The sequence below is a fragment of the Orcinus orca genome, chromosome 7 (assembly GCF_937001465.1).
Source record: "Orcinus orca chromosome 7, mOrcOrc1.1, whole genome shotgun sequence".
Taxonomy (NCBI): domain Eukaryota; kingdom Metazoa; phylum Chordata; class Mammalia; order Artiodactyla; family Delphinidae; genus Orcinus; species Orcinus orca.
The window spans coordinates 101,167,595-101,191,981 of NC_064565.1; the positions used below are offsets into that span (position 1 = coordinate 101,167,595).

The window sequence follows — 24,387 nt, forward strand, 5'->3', positions numbered from 1 at the left end:
TCATCCTCCTGGGTGAGGGGAGGTGGGGGAGGAGGGGGAGAGGCAGCTGCAGAGAGCAGTGGGAGGACTCCCTGTAGGGGAGGGACCGCTCCTGCACCGCGGTCCTGGGAGACCCCCGCAGCCCCTCCTAACTGGCCCAGTGAGTGTGGGGCAGGAGGAGTGCCAGCTTCACATAAAGGTGCCCCCCACTCATCGCCCCAACCAGGAATAGGACATTCACCCCACGAGGTGCACCATCCCCAAAGCTCTCCACAGCAACTCGATGAGCTAGACATTACTTTCATGATCCCCATCTTACAGAGGAGGAAACTGAGGCTCAGGCTGGTCCAGCTCAAGGCCCAAGGATACTCACTGGCACCAGTCCCATCTGCTGGCTCTTGTCACTGCCCCAGAGGCTGGGCTCACAGCAGCGGGTACAGCGGTGGTTCGAGAACAGATGTGGTCTTAAGGGGCACCAGCTGGCCTGTGCTATATTCCCCAGGTCAGTGCAAGGCAGGCTGGGACTTCAGGATTCTCCTGGGCTCACCATCCTGCCCCCTACAGACACACACATCCCAGTGCTGGAAGGCCCAGCCCTCCCCTGCCAAACACAACCATTTCTATTCTTGAGATTCCAATCAAGGGGCCCCAGCTGTCCCCTCAGTCCCCTGGGGCCCGTTCCTGGGCTCCCACCAGCACCTCCTAGAACTAATCCCTTCCAGCTACAGTATCAACCTATTTCCTCTTAGGTTGTCCTCCACGAAGACCAAGGAAATAATCTGGTTACCCCCAGTGACTGTGCCTGATACCGACTCTTCTACTGAAGCTGAAACTGCCCTAGTCCTCAGTTTCCCCTTATGGAAAGAAACAGGGAGGTAGGAGGAACGCCCAGGCCCTCTCAGCAGTGCAGGTCTTTGGGATATAGTTAGGTTCTTCCTCTTGCGTGAAGGTCCCTTTACACTAGTTTCCACATCTCCTTCCCCAGTTCTGGAAAAGCCAGGCCTTTCACCCCCGCCTCCCCAGCGGTCTAAGAACTTCGGGGAACCTGTCCAGTTACAGAGCCTTGCTCAGCACCCGTGGGCCCCTTGCAGGTTCAAGTCCCAGAAGGTCTCCCTGTATCTCTAAGTACTCCCCATCCGACTTCAGGATATTAAACACACACGCGCATGTGCGCACGCACACACTCGTATGTGCGCGTAGCCACAGTTCCTGCCTGGGCTCTGTGGTTGACCCACTTTAGACTCTCTGATGACCCTCTTCCAAAGTGATCAGATCAGAGAGAGGAACAGCTGCGGTTAACAGCACCTCAGCCTCTCCCAGGATGGAGCAGGGGGTACCCCAGGTGTATCCCCAGAAGGTTGGCGGCAAGTCCTGGAAGGTACCAGAAGCCAAGCCTTGCGGGGGGGAGGGGGGCGGGGGGGGAGCAGGTAGGTATGTTCTCACTCAGGCTTCAGAAGTGGGCACTTAAAATCCTTCTTCTAAATCCACCCACTCTAGAACAATGATTCTCGAGCTTTACAGAAGAAAGGAAGGATTTGCCCAAGCTCTCACGGAAAGCAATAATCAAAGGTCAAATCTGGAAACTAAAGAGGCCTGGACCAGGATTGCAAACTTCCATCCCAAACCAGCCTGAGGCGGGGGGCCTGTGTTCTCCACCCACCCACCCATGCTGACATATGAAAAAACCAAGTGACTCTCGTGCTTCCTATGGAATGAGTGGGTGTGACAGTTTTGTGCGTCAAACTGGCTAGATTAGAGCACCTGGTGATTTAATCGAACACGATCCAGGCGTGTGTGAAGGTGTTCTGTAGATAGGTTAATATCTACAGTCAACTGACCTGAAATCAAGATTACTCTCGATAATACGGATGGGCCTCATCCAATCAGTTGAAGAGCAAAAACTGGTTTCTTGGAGAAGGAATTCTGCCTCAAGGCTGCAACACCAACTCCTACCTGAGGTGTCAGCCTGCGAGCCTGCTCTATAGATTTCAGACTTGCCAGTCCTCACAACGGTGTGAGCCCATTCCCTAAAATAATTCTCTTCATATAAATATCCCATTGATTCTATTTCTCTGGAGAACCCTAACTGCTACAGGGAGTAAATAAGAGAGGTCAAAAACTATGGGTCCCACCAACTTAAAGGAACTCCCAATGGCCAGAGCTGGGTCAATTTGATCCAAGAAAAATAATGATAGCATTGGATTATAACCTATAAAGTAAAGTGGATATCCAGGTTCCATAGAGACATAAATAAATAATTGAATAAATAAATGGGGGATAAGGTACAGTTCTTTACAGTAGAATTCCAATTAATAAATGTAGAAGGAATGATGGAAATAGAAAATCAAGTAAACCAAAATTGAGGGACATTCTGCAAAATAACTAAGCAGTACTCTTCAGAAGTGCCAAAGTCAAAGGAAACAAAACAAGACTGAGGAATGGTCCCAGCTTGGAAGGGTCTAAGGAGATGTGAGAAATATATGCAAAGTGGGATCTGAAACTGGATCCTGGATCTGAAAAGAGGTAGTAATGGAAACACTGGCCAAGTGCTACTAAGATCTGTAGATTAGTTAATAGCATCAGATCAATGTTAATTTCCTAGTTTCGATAATCATGCAACAGTTCCATAAGATGTCAACATTCACAAAAAATGAGAAAAGGGTATAGTGGTACTCTTTGTACCATTTTTGCAAATCTTCTGGAAGTTTAAAATCATCTCAAAATTTTAAAAAAATTTAAGTGGGTCCTGAAGAAGACACAGATTAGGGGTCAGAATGAGAGCAGAAGACTGTTAAAAAATTAAGTCCTTGGAAGGGAAGACGGATTGAACCTGAGAAGGTCCCCAGACTCCTGAGAATCAGATGAGAGATGCTCAAACTAAGGGGGCAGAGGAGGAAGAAGGAAGACTGCTCACGGAGCAGAGCAAACAGACCTGGCCGAGGTGGAACACACGGGTATTCCAGCTCTGGGATCATCACCTGGAGAGAGCCACACTTGGCGTCTAACGATAATAACCACGATGCCACCACCACAACCACAGCTGTCACAAACCTCTGGCTACTGTGCACCAGCAGCTGAAAAGCACTCTCCACGTCTAGCTAATTTAATCTTCACCACAACCCTGCAGGAAGGTCTTCATAACCCCAGTTTATAGATGAGAAACTGAGAATCAGGGCACTTCAGGAACCGCCCAAGGGGGACTTCCCTGGTGGTCCAGTGGTAAAGAATCCGCCTTCCAATGCAGGGGACGCAGGTTCGATCCCTAGTCAGGCAACTAAGATCCCACAGGCCATGGGGCAACTAAGCCTGCGGGCCACAACTACTGAGCTCTCGCACCTCAACTAGAGAGACCACGTGCCACAAGCTACAGAGCCCACGCACCCTGGAGCCGGCGTGCCACAACTAGAGAAGAGAAAACCCACGTGCCACCACTAGAGAGAAGCCCGCGCACTGCAGTGAGAGATCCCACATGGCTCAACAAAGATCCCGCGTGCCGCAACTAACACACGGTGCAGCCAAAAAATAAATAAAATGTAAAAAAAAAGAAAGAAAAGAAAACGGTCCAAGGTCATTCAGTTATAAGCAAGGAAAGCAGGAAACCAATCCAGCTCTGACTCCCAAGCTCCCAAGTCTTAGCACAAAAGAGACCTTCACTGCCCTCAGTCCAACCTCCTCCCCACAATGCAAGATGGCTGCTGAGAGCTCACCATCTCACCAGACAGCCCAATCCAGGGGGGACCATTCCAACTGTCTTCCCTAGAGGTCCAGGCAAGCTTAGTAAAGCAGAACTTCCTCCACCCAACCTGACTGCAGCCTCTGTCCTAGGACCCCATTCACAGGGGAGCCAAGATAATAATTGCTGGTATTTATCTATTACTCTAAGCATGCATTCACTCATTTAGTTCTCACAATAATCTTAGGAGGCAGGGACTATTTTTATGACTTTTAGAGATCGGGCACCCAAGTCACAAACAGACGGAGCAGCTTACAGAGTTAGTGAGCATTGAAGAAGGAAAGTCAGAAGCGGGCTCGGGATTCTCACCACACCACCTCCAGGTCAGACTCTCTCCTGGAGCCTCTCCCTGAGTCTGGGTTCAACTCCTGGGTCCCCGTTCTACCACCTTCCTGGCTGTGTGAGCACACTGCTCAACCACCTCAGCCTGTTTCCTCCTCTGTGCCCTGAGGGATTATATTAATGCCTATCTTTTAGTGCTGTTGTGAGGATTAGATTAAATGATCCTGTCTGCGCAGGCATAGAGGATCTTTGTAAGCCAGAGACTAATGGTGGAATTCAAGCCAGTGTGATTTTCGGAGTGCAGGAAAGGGCACTGGAGCTTTTCTGCTGCTCCTCCAATCACACATGACCCACAAGTGAACTTCCTTCCCTGCTTCCTTGAACAGAACCTGGTTTGAACCCAGACACCTGGACACCCTCGCTTGGGTGCCCAGGCCCAGCCGGTGGAAACAGGCCAGGCGGTTAATGTGTGACTCGCTCTGTACTTCGCTGTGCCCCAGGACACACAATCCCATCTCCTCCTAATGGCCCCCCGCTAACATCCCACCCGACCTGCCTGCTGCCTGCTGCCTGCTGGCTGCGGGTAACAATTGGCCAAGTCATTCATCAGCCAGGGGCCAAAACCCTCAGAGAGAGGGAGCAGAGGCCTCGTAGGTCCTGGGCGGGGCAGAGCAGAAAGGAGGACATGGGGCCAGCAGGTGACCGCAGGGGGCCAAGAGGTGACCACAGGTGAGGAAATCAATGTGCGGGGAGGGTAATGGAATGTGGGCCATGGTCATTCTTTTGGAGTTGGCCAGGCCTGCTGGCTAGTGGGTTTCTGGGACACTTAGCCGTCTGTTATCCTTGGGTCTCAGAATAATAGAATAAGAGTTATCATCTACTGAGAAAGAGCCCACAGGATTTTACCTACGTTTTCTCTAATCCTCAAACCAACCTTGCAAGGTGGCTGAGACATACCAGTGGCAGCGTTTTTATACCGATGAGGAGACCAGTTTCAGAGGTGGAATGATTTGTCCGCTATGACGCAGCTCATGTAAACGGCAGAATCAAGATCCACCTGAGCCCAAGGCCAGAGGGGCTCCAACTCCACCAGGACATCCAGGCTCCGGCACTGGTTTGGGGCCAGTGGCTTGGAAGGCTCAGAAGGTTAAGACTGAGTCTTGGCCCCCAGGGAGAGCCAAGCAGGAGAGAAGGCCGGGTCTTCAGGAGGCAACTCAGCGCCTTCCCTCAGGACCAGCAGCTTCTCTCAAGCAAAGGCAGACGCCCCAGGAGGGGAAGCCCATCTCTCCCTCGCTCTCCCTGCTCAGCCAGTTCCAGTGGACACTGCAGACCCTCAAGCTAAAAGCCAGAAGCAGCCAGGGAGGCTGGCATGGGCCAGGGGTTCAGGAGTCCCCTCCCTTCCCATGCCACTGACAGAACTTCTAATCTGCCCTCTCCCTGCACCGCAGACCCTGGCCCTCACCAGATCCCTCACGCTCGCTGTTTCTTAGCAGGAAACTGCTGGCCTTTGTTCCCTCCTGCACATTTCACCATGTGTCCTGTTTCAGCGGGACCCCAGGATTTCCCCCTCCTGTCTCCTTCTCTGGCTCTAATTCTCCAGCTCCCATTTGCCTTTCTCTCCCTGCTCTGGGTTCCCACCCTACCCTTCCTAACTCCTGCAGTCTCTCAGAAGCAGCAAACCCCCGTGCGATGTTTACACAGCCCAAGTCAGAAACGCTGAAAAATATGACCTTTTGGGAGCCACATTCCAGGAAAATGAGAAGCCAGTCGCAGCTCAGTGTCACTTTCTCTCCCAGCCTTAGGTGGGTGTGGGTGTGGGTGTGGGTGTGGGTGTGCACGCACGTGTGCACTGACTGCTTATGACACACTCCAAGTCTACTCAGTAACCCCTGAAGGCCCCGCACTCTGAGAGACGACTCTAGGAAGATTGAGGGGAAGGGAGGATTATTACAACTTCTCAAAATATTTTATAAAGTGGAGATAAAATGGCTTCCCACCCAAGACCTACCTCATCCTTGACCCCCACTGCCAGGGAAGCAGAAGCCAGAGGAACCAGTGGCTTCGTAGGGCCCTGTGCCCAGTGGCGTTGAAATGGGGTCTCCAGGGGCAAACACACGTTAGTCAGGTGCTATCAAGGGACCCCAGCATCAGAATCACTGGGGGTGTTAGACAGTAATGCAGATCCCTGGGCCCAAGCCGCTCCGTGGCACGTGGGATCCTCCCGGACCGGGGCACGAACCCGTGTCCCCTGCATCGGCAGGCGGACTCTCAACCACTGTGCCACCAGGGAAGCCCAATAACCTAATTTTTTAAATAGGCAAAGAATCTGAATAGACATTCCTCCAAAAAAGATATACACATGCCTAATAAGCACGTGAAAAGATACTCAACATCATTAGTCACCAGGGAAATCAAATCAAAGCCACCATGAGATATCACTTCATATCTACCAGGATGGCCATGATCAAAAAGTCAAATAAGTATTGATGAGGATGTACAGAAATCAGAATCTTCATACATTGCTGGTGAGAATATAAAATGATGCATGTTGTTACAGCTATGTTGTAAGTTGAATTGTGTTCCCCAAAAAAGATATGTTGAAGTCCCAGTACCTCAGAATGTGACCTTATTTGGAAGAAGGGTCTTTATGGAGGTAATCAAGTTAAAATGTGATCATCATGGTGGGCCTTAATCCAATATGACTGGTGTCCTTATAAAAATTTGACACAGAGACAGATAGATACAGAGGAAAGATGATAAGAAGACACACACAGAAAATACCATGTGAAGCTAAAAGATTAAAGTGAAGTATCTATAATCCAAGAAACAGCAAAGATTGCCGGCAAACCACTCAAATCTTAGAAGAGGCAAGGTGCGGTTCCCCCTACAGCTTTCAGAGGAACGTGGTCCTGCCAACACCTTGATTTTGGACTTTTAGCCTCCAGAACTGTGGGACAATAAGTTTCTGTTAAGTCAGTTTGTGATACTTTGCTGCAGCAGACCTAGAAAACTAATATAAGCTACTTTGGAAAACAGGCTGACAGTTCCTCAAAAAGTTAAATACAGAGTTACAACAGGACCCCATAATTCCACACATAGGTACAGATAGATAGATAGATAGATAGATAGATAGATAGATAGATAAGATACAAGAGAAGTGAAAACATATGTCCACATGAAAACTTGTTCATGAATATTCATGGCAGTATTATTCACAATAACCAAAAGGTGGAAACAACCCAAATGTCCATCAACGGATAAATGGATAAACAAAGTGTGGTATACCCATACAATAGAATATTATTAGGCCATACAAAGGATGTACCTTGAAAACATTATGCTAAATGAAAGAAGCCAGCCCTGAAGAACATACATTCTATTGCTCCATTTATGTCTATTGCTCCATTATGTCTCCGGAACAGAGAAATACATAGAGACAGAAAGCAGATTCGTGTTGCTTAGGGCTGGGGCCGGGGTGCGGGAAGCAGAGGGATTGAGGAGGGACAGTTAAACTGTATGAGGTTTCTTAAATGCTGGAGAGGGTGTGGAGAAAAGGGAACCTTCCTACACTGTCGGTGGGAATGTAAGTTGGTGCAGCCACCATGGAAAACAGTATGGCGGTTCCTCAAAAAACTAAAAATACAGTTGCCACATGATCCAGCAACCCAACTCCTCAGCATATATTCGGACAAAACTCTAATTCAAAAAGATCCATGCACCCCCATGTCCATAGCAGCACTATTCACCATAGCCAAGACATGGAAACAACCTAAATGTCCATCGACAGATGAACGGGTAAAGAAGATGTGGTATACTACTCAACCGTAAAAAAGAATGAAATCATGCTAGTTGCAGCAACACAGATGGACCTAGAGATTATCATACTAAGTGAAGTAAGTCAGAAAGAGAAAGACAAATACCATATGATATCACTTATATGTGGAATCTAAAGTATGACACAAATGAACTTATCTACGAAACAGAAAGACTCACAGACATAGAGAACCCAGCTGTGGTTGCCAAAGGGGAGAGAGGGCTGGGGAGGGATGGACTGGGAGTTTGGGGTTAGCAGATGCAAATTGTTATATATAGAATGGATAAACAACAAGGTCCTACTGTATAGCATAAGGAACTATACTCAATATCCTGTGATAAACCATAATGGAAAAGAATATGAAAAAGAATGTATATAAATGTATAACTGAATCACTTTGCTGTACAGCAGAAATAAACAAAACATTGTAAATCAACTAAACTTCAATAAAATAATTTTTTTTAGTGTATGGAGTTTCTTTTTGAGGTGATAAAATGCTCTAATATTGACTGTGGTGATGGTTGCACAACATTGAATATACAAAAAAACCACTGAAATGTATGCTTTACCTTGGTGGTGCAGTGGTTAAGAATTCGCCTCCCAATGCAGGGGACCCGGTTCAATCCCTGGTCAGGGAACTAGATCCCCACATGCATGCAGCAACTAAGAGTTTCCATGCCACAACTAAGGAGGCTGCCAGCTGCAACTAAGGAGCCCACCAGCTGCAACTAAGACGTGGCACAACCAAAAATAAATAAATAAAATAAGTAAATTTTTTTTAAAAAGAAATGTATGCTTTAAATGGGTGAATTGTATGGTATGTGAATTACATCTCAAGAAAGTTGTTATTTTTTAAAAAAGAGTAAGAGAGGCCCTTGACCACAGAAAGCACTATTACACACTTGGCACTGTGCTGGGTGCTGACCAAGACAGCAAGGACAGAGGTGGGTCTTCAGAAGCTGCAGACCAGCGGTTCTCAAATTTGGCTGCAAAGGAGACTCACCTGGGAAGCTTTTATTTAAATCAACTTTATGGACATATAATTCATATACAATAAATGCATCCCTTCCTTTTAAGAATATAGTTCAGTGGGCTTCCCCGGTGGCGCAGTGGTTGAGGGTCCGCCTGCCGATGCAGGGGACACGGGTTCGTGTCCTGGTCCGGGAAGATCCCACATGCCGCGGAGCGGCTGGGCCCGTGAGCCATGGCCGCTGAGCCTGCGCGTCCGGAGCCTGTGCTCCGCAACGGGAGAGGCCACGACAGTGAGAGGTCCGCGTACCGCCAAAAAAAAAGAACATAGTTCAGTGAGTTTGACAAACCCATACTCTGGGTAACCACCACCACAATCAAGATAAAGAACATCTGTATCACCCAAAAAGTTCCCTCACACTCTTCTGCAGTCAATCTTCCCACCATCCCCCAGCTCCAGGAAAGTACTAATCTGCTTTCTGTCGGGAGAGTTTTGCCTTGTCAAGAATTTCATAAAAATATAACCATCTAGTATGTACTCTTTTGTGTCTGGCTGCTTTCACTAAGCACAGTGTTTTTGAGATTCATCCACGATGCTGTGCGTAACAATAGTTCATTCGTTTTTATCACCACGTAGTATTCCACTGGACCTTTATGACACAGTTTGTCCATTCACCTGCTGTTGACTATCTGGGTTTTTCCAGTTTGTGAATTGTGAATTCATAGCTATTGTGAATAAAGCTGGTATGAATTTATGTGCAAGCCTTTCAGCGGATATGTTTCCATTTCTCTTGGGTAGATACCTTGGAGCAGAATTGCTGGGTCATAAGGCAAGTGTATGTTTAACTTTATAAGGAATGGTCAAACTGCTTTCCAGAATGGTTGTGCCATTTTACACTCCCACCTATGGTTGCCACTTTCAAAAATCCCAATGCCCAGGTCATGCCCCAAACCAATTAAATCAGAATCCCTGGGGAGGGGGACCCAGGCATCATTATCTTTAAAGCACCCTAGTGATTCTAATGCACAGACAAGGTCTGGAACCACTGCTACAGATCTCAGGTGCCCTGAGGCAAGCAAACAGCAAAAGACACATTATATTCACCTCCATCTGTTTCCTCATTCTTCCTTGATAGTGGAGAGGGAGAAGAGAAGCAAAACGTATGCAAGCATCATCTTGCTTGACACCAGTGCCCTTAGCAAGCTTGGCTGGTCTCTCAGTTCAGATTTTTCCCCACCATTTTTTGTTTTGTTTTGTTTTGGGGTTTTTTGGCGGCACCGTGTGGCCCAGCATGGCATGCGGGATCTAAGTTCCCCAACCAGGGAATGAACCCATGCCCCCTGCAGTGGAAGCGTGGAGTCCTAACCACTGGACCGCCAGGGAATTCCCATCTCCCCTCTTTTTCTGAGTTAGAAGAAGGTAGGAGGAATACAAAATGATAAATATTAGCAACATTTTGACCACTTAATTTTGAGCTTGGCATTTTAGCTGGGTTATCATAGAGCCCTACAAAATAGGTACTACTATAATCCTTGTGTTACAGATGAGGAAACTGGGACTCAGAGAGGTTAAGTACCTTGCCCAGGGTCACACAGCCAGTTATTATTGTAGTCAGCATTTAAACTCAACAGTTTGTCTCCAAGGCCAAAGAACTTAAGCACTCCACTGGGCTCAGAGCAACGGATGGGTCTTGGAGCCATGAACCTCCTCCCACTACCCTGCTATCCTGGTAGCAGGAGAATACAACAAGCCTCCAACACAATTGTGAAGGGAGGCTGCAGGTGTGTTTATGAGAGAGTGGGAGAGTGATGTATAATGTGACTGAAAGATGGGGGTTAATTATGGGATTTCCTTTCCTTTCAAGCTTAAAGGATGGGATTTAAACCCCTCTGGTACAGGGGAGGAGACCAACTCATTGCTGCAGGCTTCCCCCCTCCCCCCCTCGCCCCTCCCCCACTCCCTGTGCTGAGGGCAGGGAGGCGCCAGGGCTGGGAAGAGGGCAGGAGAACTAAAGGAAGCAAGGTGACAAGGGGCTGCCCGGAGGCTGAGGTGTGGGCCTGGGCAATCTGACTGCCCTGCATCTACCTGGTCCTTTCATCTAACTCTTATCTGACATGGAATAGACAGCTAGCATTTTGCTGGAAGGAGCCGCCCTTGTCAGCTGGGACTGCTATTTCAAACAAGGGGGCAAGTCAGGAGTGAAAAAAGGGTTTCTCAGACACGTATCAGGATGAGGGGAAACTGGGTGTGGGCTGCGCAGGAACTCTCTGTATTATCTTTGCAAATTTTCTGTAAATCGAAAGCCAGCCTAAAATGTAAAGTCTCCTTTAAAATAATAAATAAATACACAAATGAATAAGATGTATCTGGAGGTTGTAGAACCCTATAGCAGGCAAGTGAGGAGAAAAGCAAAAACAGAAGAAAATCTGCTGTGTATATACACACTGTGCACATGCTCAAATAAAAGTGGAAGACAAATCCTGGGCCATTCATTTTAAATCCTCAATAGGAGAAACAATTGGGGACAGATAAGGACCCCTATGAGACTTAAGGGTGGGGACTAAGGGAGGCTTAGAATTTGCTCCCTTCAAGAGATTTAGGGGAACAGCTGGAGAGTGGGGCTCCCGTGAACTACGATGAGTTGCCAGTGCCTGTACCAGCCCCTTCTCTCTATTTGTCTCTGTTTCTCCGGCTTGCTCTCAGACTCACCTCCCTTCTCAGCTGCTCCCCACCATTTATCCCAGGGCAGTGCCAGAAAGCCACTGGCACTAAGGTGCCCTTAGCCAAGTTGGTTACCGTCCCTGGGCCTCAACATTGGGTCTCTAAAATGGGACTCCCAGGAGCCCTGCCCACCTCCCAGGACTGAGAAGGTAAGGGAAAATGTTTTGTGTATTACAAAGTTCAGTGTAGACACAGGTGATTAAATGTTCAGAGCCAGTCTGCTCACAGTAGCCCCAAACTGGAGATAACCCAAATGGCAATCAGCGGTGGAATAGATAAATAAATTGGGGTTTATTCACATACTGGAATACAACACAGCAATGAAAAAAGAAGGAACCACTGCAACCCACCAGAACACAGATAAGCCTCCCAGAGATAATGCTAAGTGAAATAATTACACAAAAGTAAACATACTGCATGATTCAATTTATATGATGTTCATAAACAGGCAAAACTACTCTCTGATGGTATAAGTAAGACTAGCAATTACCTTTGGGGGATATTGGTTGGAGGGGAGCATAAAGGCTGCTTCTGGGGTGCTGGAAATGTTCTAGATCTTGATCTGGTTCATATATATGTACAAATTTATCAATTTGTATACTTGATGGTATGTGAGTTACACCCCAACTAGACAGTGTAAACGCCTAGATTTATTATTTGGACCATCTTTTTTTTTTTTTTGGCCACACCATGCGGCTTTTGGGATCTTAGTTCCTTGACCAGGGATTGAACCCGGGCCCACGGCAGTGAAAGCGCCAAGTCCTAACCACTGAACTGCCAGGGAATTCCCTATATGGAGCATCTTTGTGTTAGGAGGTAGGAGAACTTTTCGAAGGAGAATTTTTAAATGGTTTTTCTGCTCCTTCTTTCCTGCTCTCATCCACCCCCTCAGCCTCTCCCTATATAGGAACTTCTTGTTTCTCAACATTCCTTTATTCCACTCCTTTACTTCTTCACTGGAACCTCTACTACAGGCCAGGCCCTGTTCTAGAAGCTGAGGGCGCAACATACCTCTCAACTGTCCCAAGTGCAACAAACATGTATTTAACATCTGCTCTGAGCTGAGCACTAAGGGCCCTCCTCTACAAGCACTGCGCATTTTCTCTCAAGCAGGTCCAAGTGGCAAAGAACGAGGCACAGAATATCTGGGCTCCTTTCTAGTTTCACCTATGGTTCCAAGAAAGAAGACGCCTACTACGTGTCAATGTGCATTTAATCCTCTATAACCCAGCTCACACAGCTGGAAGGCAGCAGGGTAGAGTTCAAACCCAGGTATGTCTGATCCCTATGTCCCTGCCCTTCCCACCGCTCTCGAGACCTCCCGAGAGCCCGATCAGTTTTGCTCTCGCCCTGGAACTCTGTGGTCATCAGCCTCCAAATGGTCCCAGTGATTCTTGCCTCCAAGCATTCATGTCTTTATAGGCCCCTCCCACACTCAATGGGGCTGACTTGTGTGACGAACAGCATATTGTAGAAATACTGTTTGTCTTCCAAGGCCAGGCTATAAAAGACATGGGGCTTCTGCCTCGCTCTTTCTTGAATCACTCACTTGGAGGCAGCCAGGCGCCATGTTATGAGGACACTCAAGCAGTCCTATGGAGATGGCTGTGTGTCAAGAAACTGACACCTCCCGCCAAAAGCCAGCCCCAACTTGCTAGCCACGTGAATGAACCATCTTAGAAGGAGATCCCCCAGCCTGTCAGGCCTTCAGATGACATTAGCCCCACCTGACATCCTGACTGCCACCCCACGAGAGACCCCAGCCCAGAACCGGCCAGCTAAGCCACTCCCAAATTTCTGACGCACAGAAACTGTGTGTTGCTGCTTTAAGTTACTAAATTTGGGGGTAGTTTGTTACATCGTATTGTAACGTATAAATCATAGAGCCCCTCTCAGAGCCATGGGTTCATGAGGTAGCAACAGTCTGGAAGGAGGCATGTTTAGGCATCTAGAACCAGCCACTTACCAGAGGGGTGGCCAGAGCGAGCTGAATTTGAGAGGACAGGAGAGGATCAATACCAGCAAGAAATCCCCAGTGTGTGGGGAAAGAACCGTGAAATAAGAGACCAAGCAAAGCAGAAGTCCTGGCGCCCTCTTCCCTAGAAATTTCCCACACTCTTCATCTACCTCAGTAAACAGAACCACGTGTACCCGGTGACTCTGGCCAAAAACCTGGGAGTCATCCTTGAGCCCATTCTCACTCTCACACCCAACATCCCATCCCATCCACAGCCAGGCTCTGGGCTCTACCCCAGAATGCATCCCAGGCCTGGTCCCTTCTCACCATCTTTCTGGCAAGCGCCATGGACTAAGCCGCCAGCGTCTCTCACCTGGACATCAGCCGCCTCCCTGCTCCTACACTTCTGCCTGCTCAAGGTCAGAGTGGCCTTCTCCAAGTGGAGATCAGATCATGCCTCACGCTTAGAACCCGCCAGTGCTCACTCCTCTCCAGCCACACGGCCTTCTTCCAAGCGTGACAAGCTCACCTCACCTCGGGTGCGCTGGCTCTTTCCATCTCTCAAGTCATCATGTAACATCACTGGAGTCTCCTCGCACACAATACTTCCTTGGAGGAGCTGTCCTGGGCCACTCAGCCTAATCATTCTCTAACCCCCGCTCTAGCTCGATTCCCTCATAACTTGTTTGCCTATTTATGGTCCGTCTCCCCTGTGAGAATGTCAGGCCCATGAGGGCAGAGGCCTTCTCTGTCTTGTTCACCTACAACAGTGTCTGGCATACGGAAAGAGCTCAAAAAACATTGGTTTAATGAATCCCTTCTAGAGGCAGGGGGATGGATGAGATGACCTCCAAGTCGATCTGGTTATAAAATCCAGGGTACAGAGCTCTGCTGTGTGGTCTGGGGCTCACATCGCCCTTTCCCGGCAGGAGGAAAAGGCAGGGCGTTAGCAAGATCTGTAGTTTTAGGGGAGAGACTTGCCAGGTGGGTGGAGCTCACATCCCCAGTGGGTACCATTTCCTATAGAGGAAAATCCTATAAAAAGCCCCATTTGTCTGTCTGGCCACTGCCCTGCCGGGCCACCTCTCCCCTCCGGGTTAGCCTCATTGGCTGGGCAGAGCAGGGCTGCTGCAGCCTGGTGTATTCTGACCCCCCAGCGTATGTGAGAACTGCCAAGCAGAGTACGCCTCCCAGAAGCCATCTTTGTCATCTCTCTGCGTCCACACAGGAGGCAGCTGTACAGCGAGGAGCCATCTTCTGTCGCACCTCTCAGCCTCTCTGGCCCCCCTTTCACCCTACTCAGGCCTTCACTGGACATTCATCACCTATCCTCTCTGACTCCATCCACTACCGCAAGAGATGGAAGGCAAAGGGGGAAAGGCAGGTAAGCATCAAGGAATGTCTGCCCCTAGGCAAGAGGGACATTTTAGAAGGAAGCGCAAAGGCCCAGGGACAGAAATGGGTGAGGAATTATACTGTGAGACATTGGGAAAGTCAATCAACCTTTGGGTGCCTCGGTTTATCTGTAAAACAACGAGATCTTTCGGCCTGTTTTATGCTCTGGTAGAATTAAAAGAATAAAATCAGATAACGCATTGAAGTGTTTTCTAAGGCCTACAGCACTGTACAAATGTCCATTGTTATTAAGAGAAACAGGTGCAGGAAGGGGGGTGTTGATTGGGGAGGAGCAAGAACACCGGAAGGTTCTGCGGTTAAAGGTGGAAAAACTCTGCTCTGGATGAAGAGAACAAGGTGGGAGATGCAGGGAGAGGCAGAAACTCACTTCCCACCCAGAGAAGAAAAGGCTGAGGTTGTCAGAAAAGCAGAAGACAACAGAAGGGGCAGAAACTGTCCAGGCGGCAGAAACAAGCCAGGCCTTTTGCACTTCTGCCGGGACAGCCCTCCAACCTGGAGTTTCCAGATGGAGAGACCCCTCCCCTACCCCACAGCAAGGCTGTGTACTCTGCTTGAGCAAGGTCACCCAGGAGGAAGTGGATCCCCCCTCAGAGAGGCCTACTCCATCAGCACCTTTCTCCAATGTAACTCTCCGCCCTCAGAGCTACCAATTGATAATAATCAACTACCTGTTATGTTTTTGAGCACCTATTGTGTGTCAGGCACTGTGCTGGGCACGTCACACACATTATCCCATCTCATCCTCATAATAACCTTTTCTTACTCCCATATCCTTGAGAATGAAACAGAGGCTCAGAGAGGTTACATGACTTGCCCAAGGCCACCCAGCTAATAAGAAGCAGAGCATGAGATGCACCAGACACTGGGCCTCAACTCCTCAAAGCTCCTTTTTGAAGCATCCTCCCCCTTCCTTCCATTCACTGAACTCCTTCCTGAAAGATTAAGTGTGAACAGCAAAGGCAGGGGTTAGAGGGCAGGGAGGATATTAACAATAATGGGGACAGTGCGTAGACTGGCTGCACATGAAAGGTTGAGGCAGAGCACTTCCGCCTCCAGAAAGCTGAGCGCATCTGACGGAACAATTTCGTTCCCAAGTCATCCATCAAAATCCATCCTGGTGTCATCCCCACCCCCACCCCCATTACTCCAAGGCTGCCACCAGGTGATCACTCTTCTGCAAAAGCATGAGAGGATGCAGCAAGGGACCAGCCAAGCTGGCCAGCCAGGACCCAGCAACTCCTCTGGTCTTTCTTTCCTCCTGTTTTCCTCTCCCACTAAGACAAGCCAGGAAACACTGATGGGGAAGCTGAGCACCGAAGTGGGATCCCGCCAATGAAGAGAGTGGACAGTCGCTCAAGGAGGTTCCAGACCCAGCGCGACGCTGACCTCTGACCTTTTTCCACCTCACCCCCACTCCCCCTACCTATCCCCTTCTCCGCCCTCGGGGTCCTATGGCTGTGGCACTATCCCGCGTTTTTCTAGGCTGGCCAAATCCGGCCAACTAGAGCTCTGCGCGGCCCAAGGGGGAATTGAAATGCATCCCTCTCCGCCTTCATACATTCACTCCCCTTGAGAACTAGGTGGAAATACCTTCAAAGGCCCTTCTCCAGGAGCTCGATCCCCGCCAGCCACCCCCAATAGCCGCCGAGCCTGCGCGTCGCGCCCCCATCCCCCTCGCCGCCCCCGCCCCCGGCGCTCGCCTTCACCTTGACCTGAGCCAGCTCCGGGGCCCAGAAGCTTTGCATAAACAAAGAGAGAAGGAGGGGACGATCAGGGCACCGCCCCCGGCCCGCCGGCGCCCCCGCTCCAGTCCCGTGACCCCTGGCCCGTCCCGTCCTCAAGCCCCCCGCGGGGCCAGCGGCCCGCAGCCCCTTACCTTGGCCTGGCATTTCCGATGACAGGAGAAGCTGCAGACTGCAAGAGGGCGAGACACAGAAAGAAAGTTTAGCCGCGAGGTATGAAATGGAAACTCCGGCGAAATCTCCTCCCACCCCCGCCCGCAATCCGCGCTCGGGAGGGAAGGAGGGACGGAGGGAAGGAGGGACGGAGAGAGGAGGGGGCGGGGGGCTGCCGCAGCTCCCCGGGGCCTGAGGGGCGAGAACGCCCGGGACTGCGAACCCGCGGGCCGAGGAGGCGCCTAGACCACGTTGCCAGAGCCCCTCGGGCGGCCGCGGGAAGTTGGGAGGAGCGAGGGGAGAGGAGGGGAACCGACTCCGCCGCTGGATCCTTGCAGAGGGCAGAGGTGGCCCGGACCCAGGGTCCTTGTCAGCCGAGCTAGGAATAAGGGGACCTTCTCCCCTTACACGCCCTTCAGGCAGCTGGCACCCGGGAACCACGATCACACTCACTCCCCCCAGGAGAGACACACAGACCCAATTCATGGTCCAGGAGAGGCGCGCGCTCGCGCGCGCGCGCACACACACACACACACACACACACAGACACACAAACACCAATAACCACTTACACCCATACACTCAGCCATACGTGCACACATAGCCAGCCTTGCACACCCACTCACAAGCTCAAGGAGAAACCTCTGACTGGGGGCGGGGTGGGGGGGAGTCGCACACACAATTTCATGGGAGATCCTCGGAGTACAGCCTGTACACAGACGTGTGGGCACAGATTCACAAACTTTATGTGTTGAAACACACGTGAGTTGAAACACACACACACACACACACACACACACACACACACACACGACTTGCTCTGCCCTCCCACTACCAGAAGCTGGAATCAAATTTCCTGTGGGGTTCCCTCAGCCTGGAATGTCCCAGCCTGCCCACCCTAACCCCAGGGCCCTCCACCCAGGATTTGGTGAGCCCCTCTCACCAGGTCCCAAAGATGGGTGAGGGGTCTCCTGAGCTGAGTTCCTGCGCTGACTTGGGCTGCGGAGGCAGGTGGGTCAGGGGCGCTGGTTAGGGAACAGGGAGCCACCCTGACGGCGAGTCCTCACAGCCCTGGACCACAGTCGGCTGCCCTGCCTCCTGGATCTACAGTTACCCAACCCCTTTCCAACCACGAGCCAACCAGATCCCCAGCAGAACGCAGAAGGGACACTGAGGCACAGCTGAAGGCCCAGAGCCGCCAAAAGAGGCTCCCAGGCACCCCACACGAAGGCTTCTGCTTTGTCGGTGGGAGTAGGGGTCGGGGGGAAGCTGGGAGGCACACCAGGTGGAGTCTGGGATGTGACCTTGGCCAGCCTTGTTCTCCCAGCACCTAGTTCTGGCCCCAGCGCAGCCTGTGGTTCAGCCCGTGATGCGCAAGGCTTTCCTGACCCCACCAGCCGCACGGCCCGGGGACTTCTCCGCCCCCAGCCACCCATGTCAAGTCAGACCCACCCATCAAGCCTTTCTGCTTCTCCCTCTGCCCCACCCCCCCAACCCCAGGCAACGCCCCTGCAGAGGGTGTTTCCACTCTGACGCCGCGGGCAGCCTGCCTAGCCCCACCCCCACGCCTTCTTTTCTGGCCTAGGAATGTGGAATTGAGAAAGCCTCTGGCCATGTGGCCTGAGCTTTGAAGGCCCTTCCAGTCAGGCAGGCGCCCCACTGGGCCACTGCCTACAAACCAAGGGACTTTTCCTCTTCCTCTGCTAATCAAATGCCAGGTCTTCAAGAATAAGGCCTGGGCCCCTTCTCTGGAGGCCTCTCTCACTCTTCCCTCCTCCTTGAAGGCATCACCACAGAGTGCCATTTCCTGCACCATGTTGGTTCCTACACTGTGGGCTCCTTCAAGGAAGGAACCTCCTGGCTCTCTCTCTCTCTCTCTCTCTCTCTCTCCCTCTCTCTCTCACAAACACACACACACACACACACACACACACACACACACACACACACACACACACACACACACGAGAGAGATACAGTGCCTGGTACGTAGTAGAGGCTTAATAAATGTTTGCTGAGTTGACCTGAAGATCTCCCCTGGAGTTTATGTGCACCCCCATTTAATCATCCCCCCCGCCACTCAGTCTTTTCCTGAACCATAATCCTCCCCACAGCGTCTCATAGTCAATCCATAAGGCACCCCTAAGTGTTCACTCCAGGCCTCCCAATCCCACTCTAGACACTGGGAGCACCGTGAGAGCCAGGACTCCATCTTTCTTCGGCATCAGACTCATACTCCTGACGTTCACAGAGTGCATCAAAACTTTCCTACCTCAGGGCCTTTGCACTTGCTGTTCTGGCTGCCTGGAAAGCTCTCCCTCACTCCATCTCTCCATTGTTCACCAAGCCACATCCTTCTTCTACTTCTAGAATCCACTGAGAGCCATCTCTTCAAAGAGGCTTTCCCTGACCACCCAAATTACAGTAGGCTCCCCATTATTCTTTCTCAGCAGCACCCTGATAAAATCCTCTTAGCACAGCTCACAGTCTGAACTCATCTGGGGTAATTCCTGCTCACTTACATATAGTATATCTCCCCACACCAGATGGATGACGGCAGGGAACATGCCTGTCTCATTCACACTGTATCCCCAGCAGCTAGAACAGTGTCTGCTCCAAGCGCACAGCACCAAACAGTACCTCTGTGCAAATTAGAAGAAGTCCCAACCTCTGGGCAGACCAGCCCACTGGACACTGACTATACTGTCTTTGTGGGAATGGCAAGAAGATGCTCGTTCTCCGGGAGGACCCAGCCCTGTACCTGGATGCATGGCGTGGTGAGCAAAATGTGTACCGATTCCAGTGCTCTCTCGGGCAGGCACTCTTGGCAGTGAATGGCCTGCAGAGCAGGCCTGCCTGTCACACAGTGGACAGACACTCAATAAATGCCCTTGAATGGAGGGCAGATGGGGAAATCATTGGGCAACTGCAGTACAATGTGCTGAGTTCTCCCTACGTGCTGGAATGCGGAGAGCTTGTCCTTGAAAGCTCTAGAGTGGGGAGCAAAGGAATAGACCTCCCCCAGCCCCCAGCCCCCAGCTCAAAAGACAAAAGCTCAGCAAACTGAATTCAAGTGGCAGGTTCCAAGCAGCGCAGGCGTTGTCAAGCCCCCATAAATGAATTTTTGCACTTTCAGAAGCACCTGCTCCCAACCCCAGGGAAACCCTCTTGCCCTGAGTCCCCTCCAGGGAAGGCTCCTTTACAATCTCAGTCACCTGTCTCAGGTATTCTCCCATAGGGCAGTATTTCCTTCTCTCTAACCTGCATCCCTCCTGCTGTAATTTGAAATATGCCGTTTAGCTGGCTTCTCACTCCTCAGACCACTGGCACGTTCAAATGTGTCACAGAAAGGTGAACTGCGGCAGCCAGCCTCCAAGGCGGCCCCCAGTGTGTCTCGCCTCCTGGTATGCTCACCCTTCTGCAGTCCCCTCCCACAATGAACTGGTTTATATACCAATTGGATATTATAGAAAAGATGGTATATGACTTCTGAAGCTAAGTCATCAAAGGCACTGGTGGCTTCAGCCTTTGTCTCCTGGATCACTCAGTCTAGGGGAAGCCAGTTACCATGTCATGAGGACACTCAAGCAGCCCAATACAGAGGGCCGTGTAATGAACACCTGCCACCAGCCAGCACAAAGTTGACTGGCGCACAACTGAACCACCTTGGAAGCGTATCTTCCACCCGTCAGGCCTTCAGATGACTACAGCCCCAGCTACCTTGACTGCAACTTCATGAGACACCCAGAGTCCGAACCACCCAGTTACGTGGATGAATCCCCACTCATGAATCCCTGACCCACAGAAACTATGTGAGAGAATAATTCTGTACTTGTTTTAAACTGTTAAGTTTTAGAGTAATTTGTTATGCAGCTACAGCTAACTAATACAGAAACCAGAGCACAGGATCCCTCAGAAAGCAAGAGGCCAAAGGCTGATGCTGCGAACAAAGACCAGAGGCCCTCCCCTGGGTCCTTCCTTGCTCCCTGGGTACCTGCATATTCCTCTCTGTAACTCCTTCTTCCCGTTCCTTACCCTACCAAGCAATTAGTCATCCAAAGAGGCTGCTGAATCCCAATCTTCCTCCCACACCACTGCACCAGTTCCGACCAGTTATCCTTCCTTGGGCCCCCTCACCCCACCAGCCTTGTCTCCTTTCAATCCACAGAGTCACAGGCCATTCTCAAGTACAAACTGATCACATTGTACCCCTGCTTAGACCCTCTGTCTAGCTCCTCAACACACTTATAAGGCCCTACATGGCCTAGTCTTGCCTCTACCTCCAGCCACTGCCACTAAAGAGATCTGTTCCTGCCCCACCAAACTCCCCACACAGACTTCGAGTCTACAAGGTTCAGGTCTGGAATGGTGAGCTCATATACATCCTTCAAGGCCCAGTTCAAAATGTCCCTCCCTGGATAATTCAAAGATGGTCCCTCTCTGCTCTGTGCTCCAAGAATCCTCAGCCCACAACGCTTGGAAAGTGCTTGTCACCTTGAAGGACTAAGTATTCCTTTATTATTGGTTCTCCCCCACATTCAACTGCTTTAAGACAGAAAGGGAGGTCCTGTTCAACTTTGCAGCTTTGTATCCTGCCCCATTCCCTAGCACTGGGTCTGGCATAGATGGGCTCAATAAATGTATAGTAAATTTCAAACTGGAAGGATTCTCCCCAGCCTAAACCCCTGGAACCAGGACTGACACTCTGGGGCAACAGAAAAGACACAAGTGAGGGTCGGGGAGCCTCGCTCTTCAGCTCCACCCCCTGCTGGGAGAAGGCAGGTGGGGACCATAGTCAGTCTTCCCAAGTGCTTCAGGACAAACACCACCTATGATCAAGCCTAGTGGGAGCACTAAAGGAGTTAACTGATCCTTCATCCATTCGTCCATGGGTCCTGCTCTCCACCTACCCACTTACCTACCTGGCTTCACGTACATTGGCTCTCAGCTCAGATGCAGGTCACACACCAGCTCTGTGATCTGGGGCAAGTTACTTAACCACTCTGAGCCTTCATCCCTTCATCTCGAAAATGGGGGTAATAATAGCATCTACATCACAGAGTTGTGAGAATTAAATGAGTTAATATACGTGGCCAGCCCAGAGTACATTCTGTATAAGGATTAGCTATATCAGCCGCATCTCCATCACCTTCGTGATTGTTATTATATGGAAGAGCCCCGAGTCAGGAGAGCTGGGTTCTAGTCCTGACTGCTATCAGAGCTGTGTGACCTGAAGCAAGTCACTCCCCTCTCTGAGTCTCAGACTCCTGCTCAGAAAATAAGGCAGCCAACTGGCAGCCTCCAGGGTAGATTGGGCCTGCACGCTTGTCTTCATTAACCGGCTCAGTGGTTAAGTCACAAAGGCAAGAATTCTTCTCTTAGTTGGAGTGCCTTCCAGCAGAGCAGCTCTCTCCGGATCCCTGGGGCCCCCACCAGGGCCTGCAGTCCACACTCACTTGCCTGCTTTTCTCTGAAGGCCCTTGCATTTCCGACCCCTGGAACAGATGGTCTGCAAGCTCTCTTCCAGCTGTGAGAGTGTGTGTATAACCCCAGCCAGTCCCTCCATCATAGTCACCACCCACCACTTCCTCCCCACAACCAACAAAGGGGGGAACCCAGGTTCCAACCCTGAAAACATCCCAAACGCTGTTGAGGAAACACCCGGTTGACAGGGATGCCCACTCCACAGGGTACCATTTCTCGTTGCGGGGGAACGAGGGCAGGAAAACTCCAGCCTCCCCCTCCTGGCATCCCTCAGATGCCTGAGTCCTCCCTGGACACACATCTCATGATCCACCCCACCTGAGAAGACCATGGCCTTCCCTAGCTCCCACGGAAGGCTAGTGACCCTGCAAGATGAAGCCCCCTGGGGAGGGACCCTGTCAAACCAAACCTCCATGGAGCCCAGGAGCCCCACCTCAGCCCACGGGTGTCAACACTGCCCCCTCACAGCAGGGCCAGGCCAGCGGCCTGAGACGGAGGAGAAAGCACCATAGAGGGGAGGGGTCTGTAGGTTACCTGCAGGGGTGGGGCACTGCACCCCAACCCCGGCCCTTGGCCAACTCCTGCCTTGCTGGGCTGCCTGGACTCTCTCCTGGGGTGGCTTCCTGCCTCTCGGGAACACAGGAAGCCACATTGTTGGGATCTAAATGGCCTTTTCCTCCTGGCCTCGGGTCGGAAAATGAGCGCATAGCCTCGGTGTGCACCTGACCCCGGCGATAACTGCCTGCATGCGCGGCCGGCCTCCGCTCCTTCCCCAGCTGGCAGAGACCTGCTCAGCCGCCCACCTGCCCACCAGGCCTCGCCGCCCTTCCCTGCCTTGCTTACTTCCGTAGCCTGGCCTGGAGGCATATGATGGTTTATATTAGGTGCCAACTTGGCTAGTCCATGGTACCCAGAGATTTGTTTAACATTCTTCTAGATGTTTCTGTGAATGGTTTGTTTTTTTGGATGAGATGAACATTTAAATCAGTAGATTCTGAGTAAAGCACATTCCCTGCCCTATGTGGGTGGGCCCCGTCCAATCAGTTGAAGGCCTGAACAACAAAGACTGATCTCCCCAGGCAAGAAGGCATTCTGCCAGCTTTTGGACTTGAACTGCAACTCTTCCCTGGGTCTCCAACCTGACCGTCTGCCCTGCAGATTCTGGACTTGCCAAGTCTCTACAATCATGTGAGCCAGTTCCTTATAATGAATATCTGTCTGTCTGTCTACCTACTTACCTGTCTATCCTGTTGTCCTGTTTCTCTGGAGAACCCTAATGCAAGGTGACTCCGGGGCTGGTCGCGGGGGAGTGGGTATGGGGCGGCTCTGAAGTTGAAGCACGAAGAAACCTTCCAGGTCATCCCATCCAGTGGTTTTCAAGCTCTTGTTTTGGCAGCCAAAACCCTGATGCAGCTGGACTCTTACATGGAATCTCAGTGATATTGGTTGGCACTTACTGAACGCTTGTTATGTGCCAGGATCTGTTCTGAGCACTTTACATATATTATCTCAGGCAATCCCCACGGTAGCCCAAGGCGGGAGGTTTGCCGTGTGTCCCGTTTTAAAGGCGAGGCAACTAAGGCAGAGAAAGGTGAAACAGTCTGCCTCAGTTCTCACTGGTAAGAGCTGGGATTTGAATCTAGGATGTCTGAGCCAAGTGCAAGACCCCCACACCATCCTGCTTCCTGATATATTTAACTCCTAAAACCAGAGCTGCTCTGATTAAAGTGGGCAGGGGTTCCAGGGCCCCAGGTCCTTAAGCCTGCCCTTGGGTTTCCCCCTTTTTCCTACCCCCTCGGGCCCCTAAAGAAGCCTACAGCTCCTTTGGAATATGGTTAAGAACCTCTGATCTAGTCCAACCCCTCATTTAGAGAACCAGGAAAACCAGGCCCAGAGAGGTTAATTGTCTCACCCAAGGTCACACAACCACGCAGGGGGAAGCCAGGACTGGAAAACAGCATCTTCCCACCCTACCAGGCTGCTTCCAGTGACTCCAAGAAGGGAGTGACTCAGACACAGGGTAGAAGCTGGGATCCCCAGTAAAGATAAAGCTCCCTGAAACAAGGTTTCCCCAAATCCAACCAGTGAGGGCTTCTAGATAGACTTCTCCCATTAAGGCACGTTTCCACCCTGGGG

General features: G+C 50.8%; 1 protein-coding gene across 11 annotated transcripts in view; it reads right to left on the minus strand.

The window, feature by feature from the left end:
- TNS1 (tensin 1) overlaps nt 1–24,387 on the minus strand; it is a 202,312-nt gene that overhangs the window by 154,123 nt on the left and 23,802 nt on the right. For 10 of the 11 annotated variants that reach the window (XM_049712755.1, XM_049712747.1, XM_049712750.1 and 7 more), the window contains exon 3: nt 16,749–16,786. The exons of the other annotated variant lie outside the window; for it this stretch is intronic. In XM_049712755.1, coding sequence (XP_049568712.1) covers nt 16,749–16,786 — 38 coding nt within the window. The remainder of the gene's footprint in view (nt 1–16,748; nt 16,787–24,387) is intronic. 11 annotated transcript variants of the gene reach the window in all.